The sequence below is a fragment of the Xiphophorus maculatus genome, chromosome 7 (genome assembly GCF_002775205.1).
Source record: "Xiphophorus maculatus strain JP 163 A chromosome 7, X_maculatus-5.0-male, whole genome shotgun sequence".
Classification (NCBI taxonomy): domain Eukaryota; kingdom Metazoa; phylum Chordata; class Actinopteri; order Cyprinodontiformes; family Poeciliidae; genus Xiphophorus; species Xiphophorus maculatus.
The window spans coordinates 16,819,988-16,838,178 of NC_036449.1; the positions used below are offsets into that span (position 1 = coordinate 16,819,988).

The following is an 18,191-nucleotide window of genomic DNA, read 5'->3' on the forward strand; positions in this document are numbered from 1 at the left end:
TTTATTTGTTTGTACTATTTTATCAAAAAATTAGCACTCTTTTTGGTTCCAAATCTATAATACTTTAGCATAATATCTGTTGCTTATTATCTATTATTAACCTGAAATAGCTTTTTTTCTTTATAGGTCAAATGACCAAAGAAAAAAAATCTAGCAGTAGCGCCAGTGTGATTTCACCTGCTCCTTTTCAATGAAATATTTTGCTGAACTTTGACAAAATGTCATTTGTCCCTTAGTGGAACATTTTTACCCTGATGTGATATTCAGAGATCAACAGTAACTCTATTGAAACGAAGGAAGCGGTTAATGCAAAGCTTGTCATGTAGGTTTTGATGTGAATCACATGTTGCGGTCTTCAGTCACCAGACCTCAACACAGCTGAACATTTACGATTATCGGAGATGTTCAGTAGTGGTCTCAACCTCCACCATTACTCCAAATGAGGGAATTCACTGGATGACTGTTGAGGTTTAGGTCAGTTTTAGGGAGTGGGGATATTGTTTGTTAGTGGGAAAACTAATGAATGAGATAATAATGGCAACTTATGGTAACAGGTAATTTTAGTTATAGCCTATAGCACAATTTCAGCAACAAGGCAATACAAAGTGCTTTACAGGATTTAAAAGGAAATACAAACAAAATAACAAACGAAAGGAAAGAGCAAAAGAAGAAAAAGCTAATAATGTTGATCCAAAGTAAATAAACTAGATACTCCTATGGTGATTCCAAAAAACTCCAATTCATGATGGGTGGAAGCCTCCCTTCCCAAAAACTTTTTTTTTTCTGCTGTGTGTTACATTAGAGAATTGGTAAATGTCAGCACTTGAAAGTATGACAGGTGTATGCCATGACAGATGATTGCCAAAATATAATATTGATGCTAAGTAACGTTTAAAACTTTTATTATCACTTTTATCAGTATCAAAATAAATGAATAAAATGATTGTGATACAACTTTAATTCCACATCACCATCCCTATATTACACCCAGTTTGTAAAGCTTTGGTTCTGATACCGATTTTGGGTCAGTCTGCTGTGCCCCAGTGCAGACCTGCATTATATATCAAATCACAATATCAATGTTTTTGCGGTTGCATTTGTTCAGGACTGCTAAGATGCATTTGTGGTTAGGGTTAATTAACATCTACGTAGGATAGTACAAACTATCCTACATAGGTTTTTTAATATTTACTTCATAATTGAAAATTGTAAAGCATGAAAGGTTTTTCATGTCCTACTATAAAGTGTGAAACCTAAAATTGTTAACTTCATTCCTTAAATAAGGTCCAAGCTCTTTTTATTTTTCATTTTTTTGTTATTATGTTGGGAACAAGTAAGGTAGTACCTTAAAAGCCTTTCGATGTGTTATGCCTTGCTCTACCTCGATGATGTAATATGTGCAGCCCTGTCCAGCTGGTGCTGTTTTAGAGAAAAAAAAGGATCCCTAGTTTAAAGAGATGCACTGATGACTGCTAGCAAATGTCACACAAGATCTACATCTATTTAGTCTAAAATCCTACATTTAGGTAAAAGGTCAGAATCAATTGATTTGCATTATTAGCCAGTTGTAAATTCAGACAGGGCTTGTCCTTTAATACCCTGTAATATAATATAAGGACACGAGGCTGCTTTTGTTGGCCCACTTTAATTATGCAACAGAGTGTGGGATCAGCAAACTTGTTTCACTTTGGAGCTCTGGTCAATACTGCAAGGTTGTGTTTCTTGTATGTGGTGAAAACACAGGGACGACTGTCATTCTACTCCCATCACAGCAGAGTTACCACTGAGCTTCATCATGTTACATGTTTGTAATGAGTAATGCCATCAGTGTTCATGTTGCATTTAACAAGCAACCGAGGTATGATGTGGAGCATCGCAAGTTGTTCAGACCCTAAAGGAGGCAAAAACGATTGCCATAACAACTGATGGCTGAGCATCCAGGGATACGTTGATCCAAATCCCAGCGCACGTAATCATTAGCAACTGGGAAATGGTAAATGTTGTACTGCAGGCCATGCATAGTTGAAGCACTGTTATAAGGGGTTGGGTATGTGGTATGTTTTTGGTCATGTGACAGTGATAGTCACATGACTATCACTTATAAGCAACGCAGGATTGTGGGGTGTTTGACTAAAGCAGAGAAGGAAGGTGAGCAGTGTGGTCATTTTTACAATGTCAAAAGACTAGGTAAATGTATAGATAGGATGTACTTAATACCAGCAATATTAATATCGGATATTGATACCTGCCCAAATTGTTGTATCGGTGCAATCCCAGTTTTTTTTTTTCATTTTCACAGTGTATCCAAATATTTGGCTTCAGCTGTTCTTCACTATCAAGACAGGACTTCATATTTCATACTTCTTTATTTACGTAAATATTACTTTGCTGTTAGATGCAGAAATTGAAGAGTATAGATTTTGCACACCCAAATCCATTCACTGGCCACTTTATTAGACACACTTTGCTCATATTGTAGCATTGTTTGTATGACCAATTCAGACATTTTAAGTAACAGTCAAAACAAGTGAGTTTCCAGAAATAAACAAAATGTTTCATAGCAGTAAAAATAAATTGAAACCAGGTTTTTGGTACCAGTAACCTACGAATCTATCACATCAGACCGCCAGACCCACTTCTACTTTTTCCTTTACTGTATTGCCTGCCTTCATGTTTAATGTAATACACACCCTCTTTTGCAAGAAGACTCATTCGTTTTAAAATACTTCACTTCCTCACTTTCTCTCAGGAAGTCTTGCTCCACTAACATGAGGGCGAACGCACAGATAAACACTGTTAACAGTTATCTTATTATATGCATCTTGTTTCCTTAGAAAGGAGCAGCTACATCACATTAAGTTATTAGATTGAATTGAAGCCCAAGTAAACCTCTAAACGACTGAAACTTACACAGATGTTCATATCTGGTGGAAGAAGAACCATTTCTTTGGTTTTTGAGAAAATTTTTTTGTCTATAAAATCTCATTGCAACCTTTAGGTGTTTGGAAAATGCAAACACAAAGGATCACTTCCTCATACTGTTGCATGCTATTGCTAAGTGCTTTAAACAAGTGAAGTAGCCTCTTGGTGTAACATGACCCTAAATGCTACAATTTGCATTGTTAACCCAAATTTGGCTTAAATGAGTTTAAGTAGTAAACTGATATGTTGTTGGGCGAAAGGCTTTATGGATACAACGTAGTCATTTTTTTGGTGTACTTACCTAAAACAGTGTGTTATTGTTCTATTAAGATTTGCACACTGTTTACTTCTGTTCAGTTATTATCTTCACATATGGAAGACATCTCTTGCAGCAAGCAGATGCTCATTAATCTTCATCCAGAATAAGTACTATTGATTGGAGAAGTAACAATGGCCGTAAACGCAGCAAACGACAGCTTCACACAAAGTTCTTGAAAACGTTAAAAATCAATATAAAGCAAGCCAATGTACTTCTAGTTTGAAAGCTTTTTCTTCCTTTTCAGGACAATGTACAAAAGTTGGGTTTATTGAAAATTAGAGACATCCAATGGACTTGCAAAAATCAGTTGGCTTAGAGATGTTCAGGTTTCAGCTAAATGGTTTAGTGGTGCTTTTATAGCTGACTCATTCAACCTGCCTTGTCTTCATTCTGAGTGGACAATATTCATGAGGACTGGATTTAGAACAATAAGCTTATGACTCATTCTGTCCTGATTGGACTCTTCCCGGCACCACCATAACTTTCAGAGGATGGAGCAGCTTTGGCGTTTTGTCAAATTTATGACAAAGGTTTTATTTTATTAGCTTCAGCATGTGATGTTGCTGTTTACAGTAAATAAAATAGAATATTTATTCGAGGCTAAACCAGAAATTGGCTTGAAGTGCAGTGCTTTGCAAAGGTAGTCAAGTCTCTTTCACGATTTCACATTTTATCATGTTATAGCCAGAAACTTCAGTGTATAATTTTTGCAATAGAAGAACACAAAACAGCTCTAGATGGAGTCAAATTGGATGGACAATGCCTTTGTACATACATTTTTCTGTCTTAATAAAGATTTTCAATTGGATTTATGTCTGGACTCTGTTTAGAAACTGTACTGAGAGATGGAAAACTTCCATATGTCTTCAAACCTTTTGCAGCCTCTACCAGGTATTCTTCCAGGATGACAATGACTTTAACAAGTTTAGCTCCATCTATTGTCCCAACACCTCTGAGCAACTTCCCTGACAAAAAGTGTCCCCACAAACACGTTTTCTGTAGGCTTGCTATGTTCAGGGGGATGTACAGTGTTAGTTTTTCGGTGCACATTCATGTAGACCAAAATGACCAAAGTGGGACCCCTTTAATCAACTTCTTTCTTCAGGAATCCCTTCCATGTTGGCAAAACCTGTTTAGTGTGTTGCTAGCTACTCTAAACAAGTGTAGCTAGTGCACATAACAGTTTCCATCCAATTTTCAGCAAACTTTTAAAATGACTCAAAAAGAAAATGCGAATTATGTGTTTCTTTCTACTGGTTTGGAGCAAATCAATTAAGCCACACAAAGTGTAATATTGTCAGATGTCAACACTATGCATGGCTGTAATAAATAAGAGAAAACTAGACACAGTCCCACCCTCTGTCCTGGAAGTTTGGACTTTCATGCCTCTGGTAAACGCCTCTGGCAAAGACCCAGTTGTGGATTGGAGCGTTTGCTAACATATTATTCACCAGATGTATGTCCATCTCCCCTTTTTAAATCCAAAAAGTACCTCATGCAGGCTAAATTTTAATTTTTTTTTTTTTTTTTGCGAAATTCAGGATGTAGTTTCAGGACTAATACAATACTTCAAAATGTGCATTAAAAAGCACTGATGGAACCATGGTTACTGTGTTTAATTATGGGTAAAAGAGTAAGGGGTCTGATGCAAATGCACGTGACCTTTTTCTGTTTTTCATGTTGTTAAATAGGGAAACACCATATATAACAGGTCTTAAATATACATTTATATAACACAAAGGATAGTAAAAACCAGAGTTGTGCAGTGCTGGGAAGACCAGTCAGATCAGTGTTGTAAGTGTTGCATGAGAGGAAATTGTATGTGTGGTGCAAACCTACGGAGCAGAGCAGAGGGAGGTTAGTTGGTCGTCACGTTTTAATTAACCGAGGAAGTCCATATAACAGTAATCAGTTCAGCAGGGGTTGTCTCATTGTGTGAAAAAGCTGTGAACCAAGGCACCTCTTCTTTCCAGTGCTCAGTTATGCACTAGTTTGTTTTAGTTTGTCTCATAAAGTGGCAATAAAATAACACTTTTACCGGGCGCTTTCATTTTCCAGTTTACATTTTTTTTATTATTAGTGGCTGTTTTAAGTTATTGTCACAAAGAGGGTTTGCATATATTAATCTTCAGCCTAGAAATGTTAATTAAAAGTGAAAAACCGAAGTGAAAACAAAGAGTCTGATTGTAATTTTACTTCACTGTTGCTGCAGTCGCTTCACATCCAGTTTTGTTTTTCATATCCTGAAAGACCTGTGGCTGTAACTTAAATGTCAATAAATTTTACTGACAACACACTGATTTTTGCTTGCAAATTATAGGTTGTACTTACTGTGATCAATAATGCATCAGAAGAGTGAAATTTACATTGAAAGCACCTGCCACGTCTGCTTCTTACTAGGTCAAGGAGAGCGGATGTATTAAATAGGCTGAGTGCAACACATTGTGTGAACCGACTTAGCACCTTGTCTTACATTAGCTTACACGCTGGCTGGCTTAAGACTGGGCAGAGTGGGGATGATGACGCTATTGCAGGAGCTGAATTATAGATTGTAGTGCATGAGAAAGCTGCACAGTTGCATGTGAGCATGCTCAGTGCTGCTGAGTGGACTCAGGAGGTTCCTCACACACGGGAGAGCCTAACCAAAACATCCTGCAGTCAAAACCACAGGGTGCTCTGAAGCGGTGTACACCAGTATCTGTCCACTAGATGAACACAGGCTGCTGATGACAAGACTCATCACTGCCTATTAGTTTGACATACAGTACAGCTATCGATGGAAATACATTGGAATATGTCTTTAGCTTCATGTTGCAGCATGTATATATATATGTAAATATATATATATGTAAATATATATATCTGAGCAATAACTATAATTTGCAGTGGATAAGGCCAGTCGAATATTAGATATTATTTCTGAAGATGTCATCATGTCTGTGCTGCACCCTTATAATCATTCAGTGACAGAAAGCCGTAATGTTTAGCAAAATTAAAGACCAAGTGTGATTATATTTAATCTTTTCTATAGGAAAAGAAAGGGTGGTTTAAATGTGGGCTTTTTGTTTTTCATTAGAAAAAAGTCGAGCTACCAAGAGTTCAGGCAATTACACAGCAGACTTGCAGGCAGTGTTATGGATATCAGCATGTGCCATGACTAATGATGAAAACGGGCACTCCCTGCTGCTAGCCAAGTCGGTGTTTAACCAGATGTTTTGAAGTTAACTGATACAATTATTTCAGGAGATTGCCTCACATTTAGCACATTTAGGTTTGAAAGGTTATCGATGTTGGGTGCCTGTGAACTCTGGGTAGGCTTCTGCCTTACAGCACGTTGTTTAACGTCCTTATTTGTTTGGCATCTTCTCTTAAATATTCCAATTTAATTAAATGTTTAAAGGGTTTATCATTAACTTAAGTGGTCCTAATAATCACGTCAATAACACGCTGAAGTGGTAATTATGTTCTCAATGTAACTACAACTTTTACAATCATTACATTTTAGTTCACGACTAATTATCGCACAATCAATTGCGATTAATAGATAATTGTGGTGTTTTTGTGTTCATTAATGAGTTTGTTAGCACTTGCTGCTTTTAGTAAGGTTGTGAATAATCTGAGCTGCACAATGGAGTTCAGTTCACATTCTGTTGCAGAATCCAAAGAGCCATCAGTTTTGTATAAGAAAACCCTCCAAACTGTGTAGAAATGTAATTTATCAAAATTTAAAAAAAATAATTAATACTAACATTTACTGGTATTAAATATTTTAACTTTGGGGAAAACTTGACTTTTAAATAAAAACACACAAAAAAAAATTGTGTGGTTTTTTTTAATGAATGAAACAAATTGATCTCATTTTGTAGAAAATGGATCTGTAATTTATGCTGGACTTCAAATAAACCTCATTTCCCTATAAAGAAAGGTACATAACTTCTGAAAGTTTTGAGTCCACTGTACATTGTACATCAACAACAAGTAAAAGATATGAGTCACAATTTCTTCAAAAAGACAACTTATGAACTGCCTGTAATAGTCTGTTGAATTTGTCCTACTCTTGAATTGCAATTAGGAGCCGTACAAAATGACTCAGGGCTGAGTGCTACACATGGCCCCCAGGCCGCATTTTGAACACCACTGAACTAAAACCTGCTAAAATAACAATGCAGGTATTTTTGATCACCTGGTATTGGGTCAAATGTAATGATCCAGTCCTGGGCTGATTGATGAACAGGATGGGTTTGACCCAGTATACATGGTTAGATTCCTGGCTCATAAAATGGTTTAAAGTGACTCAGGTTTAAATAAGACTAACTGCTTAAATTCCAATACGATGTTAAACTCCATCACACTACTGAACCAGGGGAAGAATAAATGAACACTTTATTGCAGATCACATGTTAGTTTTGTTTTTAAACTGCCATGAATGTTTATGATGTTGCTTGATTCATGTTATTTTTATGGGAAGCATCTTACAGATTATGCAATGCTAATTTCCATTTTTATGGACAATTAAGTTTTTATCTTTTTCTTTTATGTACAACACTGTATAGAATAATGATTTTTCTCACTGCCTCTTTGGTCATAATGTTGAAAACAATGGCAAAAAAGTAAAGTTGCAAAAAACAGTTAATATAAATACTTTGCCTTTTCATATGACAGTACGAGCAATTATTTGACTTGAAATAGGGCTTACAATGCAGGCCAAACAGAATAAATGTTTGTATATGAAAAAGTTGCAAAAATATTTCTTTGGGATTATCAGTTCACTTTTGAACTGAAAAACCTGTCTTGATGAAATGAAAGAGATTATATTTTATGCTTGACAGTCCAAATTGTTAATTAGCACAACAATTAGTAACACTGACTGATAATAAAAGTGAATGATCAGTTAAGCTTTTTGATGTTCATATCTCAGCTTAACGCATGCTGAGTAATCCTTAGTGGCAGTAATTTCACAGCATAGTGGATAAGCTTTACCCAGTTACTCAATACAAGTGTTAAGAAGAAGAAGCCAGGCTTCAAAAGAAATGCTGAGGGTCAGTCAGTTTCTCAGATTAACATGCTGAATTAAAGGAGGCTTGGAGCGGTTCAGATGTGCTAATTCCAAAACTCTTTTTATAAAAACACTTCTGCATTGCAGTGTGGGTTGAGCAAGTGGAATATGACTTCCTGATCCTTGTGTTTCAGATGAGCAGCAGGCTGTGAGTGTGAGGAAGTCTCCGAGGATGTCCCCGACCTGTGTGCCCCAGTGCTGAGGAAGCTCCACAGGGCTGACTGGTGGCCAGCATGTCTCAGCACCATCAATACCAGCGAGGCCCCCACGGCCGCACCATGAGCACCGAGGAGAGGAGCTACACGCCAGTGAACAAGACCACAGTGCCGGTTCAAAAGAGCGCTTCCTCCTCTTCCTCGTCCCAGCGAGACAGCCGGCAGGTAACGATATTCTAACTTCAGAGGCAGTTCATCGAGCAGAAGATTCCTGAGAGTGAAGCTGGAGCAGAGATTAAATTATCAAGAGTAAATGTTAGAGTATTTTTTATACTGGGGGGACTTTGTCAGTAAGGATCAAGGAAATAGTAAATTATGAACAAAACATGTTGCTATGCAAAAGTATTCACATCAAGTATGTATTGCACATTTTGCGACGTTAAAACAAACTTTTTCAATTTCATCTTTTACATATTCTTTTTATAAATCTAGAAAGTGCAGGGTTTAATATTATTCACCCCCTTTATTCTGATACCCATGAAGAAAATTCAGTGCAACCAAATGCACTGAAGAAGTGGAAGACGGTTTAGCCGACAGATGACACCAAGGCTGGACTGGAGACCTGTCCACCTAGAAATAGAAATGGTGATTGGAGCATCATGCAGTTGGGATTAAATAGTTTTTTTATATCAGAAAAATACAAACTAAGAAGAGTTGATAGAAAGATGGATGGAGTTAATTAAAGAGCAGCAGTCCTGTAAGAAAAGCTATAGAAACTGGTGCTACAGTAGAAGGGTTTATATCGAAACAAATTTAAGTGTTTGAATCTCCCACCCAAATTTAAGAGCGAAATTTAATTTAAAATAAATTTCAGTTTCTACATGAGTACTTGCAGAAGAAGAAGGTGGCTATCCTTCCCAGTAAAATGCTTTGAAACGTTGAAATCTGTGGTAGCAACTTAAAACTACTTTGAAATGGTTCATGAGGAATGAATGCTTCTGCAAGACTGTTCATTGTCATAAAACATATCCGTTGGTAAGGAGGAATTTGTAGTGTTAAAGTAGTGCCGGAAACATAGCCAAGGAAAATAAGCAGCTATACAGACATTTCTGCAGGCATATCCATATGTGCCAGAATTCCCTTTAATCATTAGTCATCCATATGCTGAAAGAGCAAGATGCGACAAACACAGATAAATGTTACCATAACAGCTAAGCATTATGCATTCATTCCTTGTGAAAGGTTAAGTACAATTAGATAAACCTGCTGCCAACCTTTGCAAGATATCTGCTAATTAGCAGACTAATCAGCAGAGAAAGAGCAGTCGCTACCAAATGAGCTGTGCTCTTATGTCGCAGTTCACAGAGCAGTGGCTCAAACTTAACCCCTGCATTAAGTCATCCGAAGCCCCCGGTCGTCCTTCCTCTCCTGCTGTGTCACTGTGGCCACACGGAAACAAGACACCCATACTGGAATCTCTGACATCACTGCTTTTCCGTCGGCACTGGCTGGTGAATATTTCATGAGAGACAGGCGAAGGCTTGGTGCCCCAGTGAACATGTGGCACATTCTGCAAGGCCCGGTATGGACGGCCAGTTTTGTCTGTGCAAGAGAAGAAGAAAGAAAGCCGATCTGAGGAATTGGGACAGTTAGCTGAAAGCCTGCGGCTTGATGAAGCAGACAGTTACCCACTCAGAGCTGCAGCTCATTATTCCTTTCTTGGCTGCAACCTTTTGATGAAAAGGTTCTCCACATTTCCAGTTTTACATAGAGTCTGTCCAAAGTAGCCTAATTGATGAAGTCAGACACTAGACAAGCTGGAAGCTGAAACAGAATAAAAAAAATAAAAAAAAACATTCTCTTCTATTGAACTATTGTAATGCTTTTGTAGCCGATGGATCAGAATCTTGAATGAAATTTGATGGTTTGCAGAGCATCTGTGAAGTTACATTATCTTTCTGGATCCTTTGTGATTGGATTCTGCTTGACAAATCTTACCAAAAAAAGAAAAAGGATTTGCTGCTCTGCAGAGCTTCTCCTCTGTGAAATAGTTATCTTAAAATGAAAACACTGTTATATTTTTTTAACCTCATAGCCCTATTTATATATTATTTAAGGTAAAAAAAAAAAAAAAAAAAAAAAAATCTTGGGAAGAGTTCAACATCTGACTTATGTGAAGCTGCCAAATCCGTTGCAGATAAAATTAGGAGGAGATAAAGAGCAGAAGTTCATAATACAAACTAAACTCTTGATATGAGGATAGTTTAACATTAGTTTATTTAGGGACTGCAATGTCTGGTTGTCCCAAACACAACAAATTAAAGAGACAAATTATCAGACTTGGCAGTGGATTACACAATTACACAGCTGACCTGCTGTACTGCTGGCGTTGTGTCACAAGAAACATTAACATTCCACAATTGAAATGAAGGCCCCTTAATTAATTTTGTAAAAATAAAGTCACCAGAATTTTATTTTCATTGTGACCTATTGTGACAAGTTAGTACTGTGTATTTATATAGATTGCATGTAATGATTTTACAATTTGATACATATTTAAATACAAATTCATACATATTTTTAATTTAGGCTTTTTAATTATTGAGTTAATCAGCGAGAGGAAATTATCATTCCACCAAAGCAATACCTAAGGTTTACAATATCAAAGGCTTAAGGAATGCCTCATTTGTTTAGGTCGGGCGACTCTGTTGTGATTAAAATAAATTCAGGGAAGTAAGACTCTTTGAATACTTCTGCTGTGTTGTGCCATCAAGGAGGACAAATGTGACCTGATGGAGAAATACGTGGAAATTGTTTGCATCTGTTGGACTTGATTGGCATTTCTGCATTTGCATGTATTTAGAGCTTTCTGCATTGTAAATCCAGTGCAAAAAAAGTAAATGGCATGTGCAGTATATATACAAAAAAGGAGCACTTTGCACTGCTTTGTAAGCCTGTACTCCACAGTTTTTTTCTCTTATTTGTGGACATTTTCTAGCTTTAATGTATCACACTCATTATATAGTCCAGTTCTCCGGCCCAATATTTGTATTCTGCAAGTTTAAATCTGAGGTATCAATCAGTAGAATATGCATGCACCACTAAAGCTGTGATGTTGCTGTGAATCAGTGACATGTAATGTATCTCATTATGAAAAAAAGGAAGAACCAAAGAATGGGAAGAAAACCCTTCTAAACATACCTTAATATACAGTATGTATATTAAATTAGTTTTAGGGAAATACTTTATAAAATAACAATCAAATGTCATAAAATGAATAGATAAAGTATAAAGATTATTTGTGTCTTCATAAAATCTATTGTAGGGAGGATTGGGAATGTGTTACAGCTGGGACGCTGGGCTGTGATTGGTTGTTCAATGTATACTGTTGTCTGTGGTCTACCACACATTACTTTCTACTGTATGAGTTATCAGAGAAGTAGAGCTTGAAGGCCATTATGTTTAAAACCAACGTAAATGTTTGTTTATTGTGGTGGGTCATCACGCTTCCCATTTCGCTGGGTGTGTGTGTGACGGGACCATGACCCTCACAGACTGCTCTCTCACACTTGATAAATCAGAGAAAAGGAGCAAGAGAGAAATAATTGAATAAGATGTTAAATACTCATCTGAAGCAAGAGTTTGATCTGCTAGAAACCTACACATAGTCGTACCTCACGTTTAAAACATTGGCAGCATAAGTGAGACTACCCTTATTACATTTGAAGTGGTGAGATTAATTGAGCTGTCTGTGCAGAACTGAAATTGGAAAAAAGCTTCTTCACGATGAGCTCGTTCAGTTCTCACTTTTTTCCAAGCACATTCTGAACGTTCTGCTCAAATTAGCTTCAGCATCAGTTTTCTGGAAAATAAAGCTTCATTTGAGCCTTGATGGCGAATGTTATGTATCCATTATGTGTGTAGCTACGGATAAACTTTTTCTCACTTCATGTTTTCCATTCAAAATATTATCTGCTTTTTCATTCTATGTTGGCCTTTATTATGACTTTAGATGCTCCACCAATGACCTTTGTTTTGTTGGGCTTCAATGATTTTTGTGGAAAAGCAAAAGCAATGCATTATTGTTTGGGGAAAGCCTTAATGGGATCCTGACCTCATTTCTGAATCGATACAGGTCAATATATCGGCTGCTGATGGCTGCTGTTCACGCCCTCATGGGAGCACTTAGGTGCTCCACCTGCAGTAAGCACAGTTTCACACAAACACATGAACATGCATCTAGTTCACAGACATTCCTAGATCCAAAATTCCTGAAATGCAGCATTAAAAAAATCTTTCTTGGGTGCATCAGGACAATTCACAGGTTTTTATTTATCTATTTTTTTATTTTTTTATCAGTATGTTAGCTACACCAGTTTGGTAGAAATTGCTTTCTTTTCAAATGAATAAAGATACTGGGAATATTTCTCAGAGCTGCACCAGCCTACGAGTCATCAGATGATACGTTTAGACTTCAAGCTCGTGTAACCGAATCTGGTGTGTTTACACTGTGTGCAGGCCTGTGCTTCTCTCAGGATGCCCACATCCTCTCTGTGTAGAAGCCAGGCCTCTTACTCTAAGCTTTACTGCTGAGCCAGCCAAATACTGCGGGAAAATACATCCTCAAAAACAATTGCTATGTGGTTTGTAGCTGCTGAGATATCATCTTCCACTGGTGATTGTGTTGGTGTGGGAGGCATGAATAGGTTGCAGGTTTTTTTAATCAAGAGGTTCTGTTTTGTTGTGCAAGTGATATAATTGTTACTTTTTGGTTGCTATTATGGAGTTTAAAACTACTATCCAATTTTTGGACAGGAGTGCCACATTTGAGAAATAATTGTTTTTATAAAATCAGTAGACTGTAGCATGGACCGCGGTTTTTGAATTTGAATTTAATTTGTGCACAGTATTCCTAGAGGCCATTTCCTGAACAAGTCATGGACTTGTCTTGAATCACACACACAGATACGGAAAGGACAGACCGAATAGGACCAGTGGAGAAGATCACCAGCTACTCCTCTGGAACAATGTACTTCTTGAGTGGCAGAAAGTACGATTTCTGCTGGACCTTCTTCCGAACAGTGCCTGTGTGTGAAGTGATCCACAGTAGACACGGTGTTGTTTAAAATTATGAGGCGGGGCTATATTCAAATGTGCCTAAATTAAATGCAATCTTCCTAAAACGCAAAGCTGAATTATCCATGCTCCTTGTTTTAGAAAAAACTATTTAAAGGTGTCAATGCCTCATGTATTAATTTATTTATCAAAGATATTTCTTAGAATATATGCACACGACATGTTAGGAAAAACTGATTGAGAGACTGTGCTTGTGCAACACTGTCTATGCCAGAGACATAATGTAATGTAAAGTGGTCTCCAGAAGCAGGCTGTGGCACTGATATTTATAGGGCTGATTTAGCCTGAGGTGTCCCCAAAGAGTGTTTGTCCTTTTCTCTGCTCAGTGAAACCTTAACAGTAACAGTTTGATTCATTGCATCAAAGGTCTGCTATGGCTGTGTGTCACCGACGGTGGTGAAACCCTAAGGGCCTGTCTCATGAAAAAGGCTCGTCTAGATTGAGTACATTGACTAAGCTGATTATCACCTTTACACAGTATAATTTCTGGTTCAAACAAAGCCGTTTTCGGGATTTGAATATCTAATTTGTCAAGAAGATGTACGTAAATTTACTGACTATGAACAAGCAAATTTGTGAGGCTAATCTCCTTAAGGACCTTGACTTTGAAAAGCAGGAGGCCTCTTACGGAATCTGCCACAAAATTCTCCAATAAAGGAGTAAACTTGCCAAGAGGGACCAGCTCATTCAGCTGTAAATTATTCTGCAGCGAGATCAATGAACGGAAGCAGAGTGCAGGAAATCACTTTGGCTTAATTCAGTTCAGTTCTGTGGTCTGTGCTACCAAAAGCAGCAACACTTATTATGGGCCCCATTTCCATATAAGCCAGAAGTCAGCATGTGCGTTGGTATTTACGTGGAGTCGGTGCTGTGGATCTTTTTAATGGTTTGGGAAAGGTAATATATTTAAATATTCGCAGCACAAGCAATTCTTTATTTAGTGTACCATTGATTTATCAGTTCAGAGTCATTTAAAAGTCTGTAATGCTGCAGATAACAGACGGGAAGTTTGCCTGAGGCAAATGTTTCATTATCGCCCTATACGCCGTTACGTATATACAATAAGCTGCAGCTGTAGTGTGTTAAATGAAGAGGCATCGAAGCATAACCTTTTATACAGGTAACAGCTGACTTGTACCATTGGTGTATATTTTAAACTCCTCCACTTCCCCATTTTCACAAGGTATTTGCCCCCACAGTGGAGGTATATGACCTCATTACCACCCAGATCTGTTTGCCGACTTGTTAGATTAAGCAAGCTGTTGTCCTCTTTTGTTAAATGTCCTGCAAACCAAGGGTAGGTGTCATCATGCACGGTCCCTGGCGAGACATCTTGAAGGTTGTAGTGTCACATGGTGCAGCGAGAAGCCACAGGCTGTTTGTTGCTTGAGAAGTGAAGCTTGTGCATACTAAACTGACTTTTTGTTTCAGAAGCTGCAATGCTATTGATTCAAGTGTTGAATTCAAAATCTAATCAAATGCATTAAGTGTTTTGTTATCTTACTGATCCACATCTTATTTAAAGCTTTTATCAATTTGGCTAAAGGTGACCTAAAATTAAAAATTAGCTTTTATAATTTTCCTTCATTTACATCTTCTGGTGTGATTTTTGCCTTCAAATTCTTTTGAAGGTCACTGATTACTTGGTTTTTAATACAGTACCTACATTTTTAATTACAATATTCACTTTGACATTTAATGTGTTTATTAACTGGTGTTCGACAGGCTCCATGCTTAGACCAATTCTCTTTAGTATGTAATGTGTACCGGCTGTGTAAAATGGCACAAAAAATTGATTTTCAGTTGTTACAGAGATATCAATATGTGCAATACTGCAAATTTAAAGAAGTACTTGAGTGCAGTATTTAAAAGACTAACATTTTTCTAGTATCATGCATTGGTGTTCTGCTTGCCAATAGTTTATTTGCCCAGTTGCATGGAGTTTGACTGCTTGCTATAAAAATAATTGATATAGATTTTAGTGACTGTAGATGCCATCACTGACAGAAAGGTGTTAAAACATTTTGATGGTTGAATAGAATAGAATAGAATAGAATAGAATAGAATAGAATAGAATAGAATAGAATAGAATAGAATAGAATAGAATAGAAGTACTTTATTCATCCCAGCAGGGAAATTACTTCGCAGTTACAGCATAGAGACAAGACACAATAACAACTACCACTGAGTAGTAGTTGTAGATAAAATAAAAATAAAATATAAAATGCTATAAATTGTAAAAATATGAAATGCTGTTAATATAAAAGCAACTTAAGAGCAGAAAGAGAGCAGACTGATTAATTCACTATTTGATTTTCAATATTAATATCACGATGCATGCTTCCTTTTCTAATATCATGCAACCCTAATTTCAAGCAGTTGTTTCTAATTCATTTTAGAAACAGGTATGTATAGTTGTAAATTTACTGCTGATGCTCTAATTCACACAGGATCAGAAATATACATACGAACTCAAAAATGTGCATACATACTCTCATATTTGGTTAAATGTGCCTTAGTAAATTGCAGAGAGCCCAACACAGACTGGACACTAAACAACTCTTACCAGAATCAGTAAGGCTCATTTACGTTGGATGATTTCTTGGCACTGACCCGGCTTCTAAGCAGAGTCCATACATTTTTAAAAGCGTTGAGGTTTGGGCCATTCCAGCAACTTAATCTTACTTTATCCATTCCAGAACCAAATGTAATGTGTTTCGGATCATTGTACCAGCAAACTGCTTCCTCTGCTGAAACTGACCTGGGTCACATTTTCAGGAACATCTCATGAACCACCAGGTTCATGTCTAGATAGTCATACACCAAGTTATTGTGGAAACAGTTTAAAGAGATTGTCACTCTCTGATTGTCTCAGAGTGCCAATAAAGAAAGATTTCTCTGCTCCAAAATCAACACTTTCAAGCTGCCTCCAGAATCCGTAATGTCAACTCAAATCACCAACTAGATACACTAGAGAAAACAAATGTCTCTAATTTACAGTAAAATAGAGATGTGGGGTTTTTTTTACAGTGAGGTTAAAACTTGACCACAGGCCTCTGAACAGTCCCTGAGCTAAACCATATTTAAAAGTATTATCCATGCCAGGAAACCAACCAATTTAGATTAATTATGCCAAATTGTATATGTAGAAATATATCAAGATAGGAATATGCTGGGGCGGTGATGTTGGCTACAAAAGCATCTGGTTTCTCTGCAGCATACAGTATATTTGCATGAATATCAAAATCTACAATACTTTCAAACCTGAAATGTCCAATCTGTAGTTTTTAAATCCACTGAAATTTTGTTGTATAATAATTTATGTCTGAAAAAAGTTTCAAGTTATATGACAGCCATAGAGATGACCAATCCTGAACAATAAAAACTAACTGCATTAATTTGCAGGTATGTATTGGCAACGAACCCCATAATTATTTTCTTCCTTTAGTCCATGAAGACCAACAGCATTTTCTTTAGTGAAACTGATGGTTCCGCAGAGAGACAGAAAATAGGATCATGTTTCTTCCTCTGTTACTGGTCATATTCCTGCTATCAAATCAGTGACCCCGTTGTCCTGTGTGTCTCCTCCTGAGGGACAAAGGTTGGATGTCACCTGTCCCTGCATGACCTATCCACCGTTCCTCCCCAGAGGCATCATTTTGATTTACAGACCCTCTCAGAGCTGAAAGAGCGTAGTCAGGAAAAAGCTAATGAGGTGGAAATGCTGAGAGAGCAAAGAGGGACAGTATTTTGTTATTTTAAAGCTGTACTAGCTGGCTTAAAAGAAGCACTACACGTGTTCTTGTTTTTCCTATGACAAGGCCATATTTTCTTTTTATTACAGCCTGCGTTTCCTGTTTGTGTATCACACTATTGGAGTGAGTGGATTAGTTCTGACACCGCTGTGTATTTTTCTTCCTCTCCAGGAGGCAGACAGCTGGGAAATAATCGAGGGACTGAAAATCGGTCAGAGCAACGTGCAAAGGCCCGACAAAAATGAAGGTTTTATGTTGAAGAAAAGGAAATGGCCCTTGAAAGGATGGCACAAGGTACGATCCACAGGCCAGGCCAGACACAAAAGCTTTCTCTTCTACAAAAATTGCACTGTCAGACTCATCCACTACCAAAACTGTGCTGAATATTAAAAGGCCACTTCATTGAAGTCATTCTCTTTATCATTTTTAAGTCTTTGTTATTATTTAACCAATTCTACTTTGGTACTCTTTGTTTTTTTTTATTCTGCAGCGTTTCTTTGTTCTGGACAATGGTATTCTGAAGTACTCCAAGACCCCTATTGATGTAAGTAATCCTGACCGTCATCCCTGCAGGCAGAAACGGAGCTGCCAGGTCTGACCTCTGCTAAGACAGACAGTGAGTCAGCTGAGACATCTGCAGCGTGTTGCGTCTGCACGAAAAACAAAACTGATAGAGTGGAGATGCAATTCATGATAGTGACAAAACATTTTAGTCTCGCACATTTTGGATTCTACTGTCTGCAGGGCCATCACTGTGATCAACATTTGTTATGAACCTATTAGGAAACATAAAATATAACGCTTGCAGAAATATTACATGCTAAGAAGATAAACTGTGTTGTCCAAAC

At 37.3% G+C, this 18,191-nt stretch overlaps 1 protein-coding gene across 6 annotated transcripts in view; it reads left to right on the forward strand.

Annotated features, from left to right (window-relative positions):
• Window positions 1–18,191, forward strand: part of osbpl6 (oxysterol binding protein like 6) — a 44,722-nt gene that overhangs the window by 1,639 nt on the left and 24,892 nt on the right. For all 6 annotated transcript variants that reach the window (XM_023337127.1, XM_023337132.1, XM_023337128.1 and 3 more), the window contains exons 2-4: window positions 8,432–8,677; window positions 17,515–17,637; window positions 17,834–17,887. In XM_023337127.1, the coding sequence (XP_023192895.1) occupies window positions 8,531–8,677; window positions 17,515–17,637; window positions 17,834–17,887 (324 nt within the window). In that variant the 5' untranslated portion in view covers window positions 8,432–8,530. The remainder of the gene's footprint in view (window positions 1–8,431; window positions 8,678–17,514; window positions 17,638–17,833; window positions 17,888–18,191) is intronic.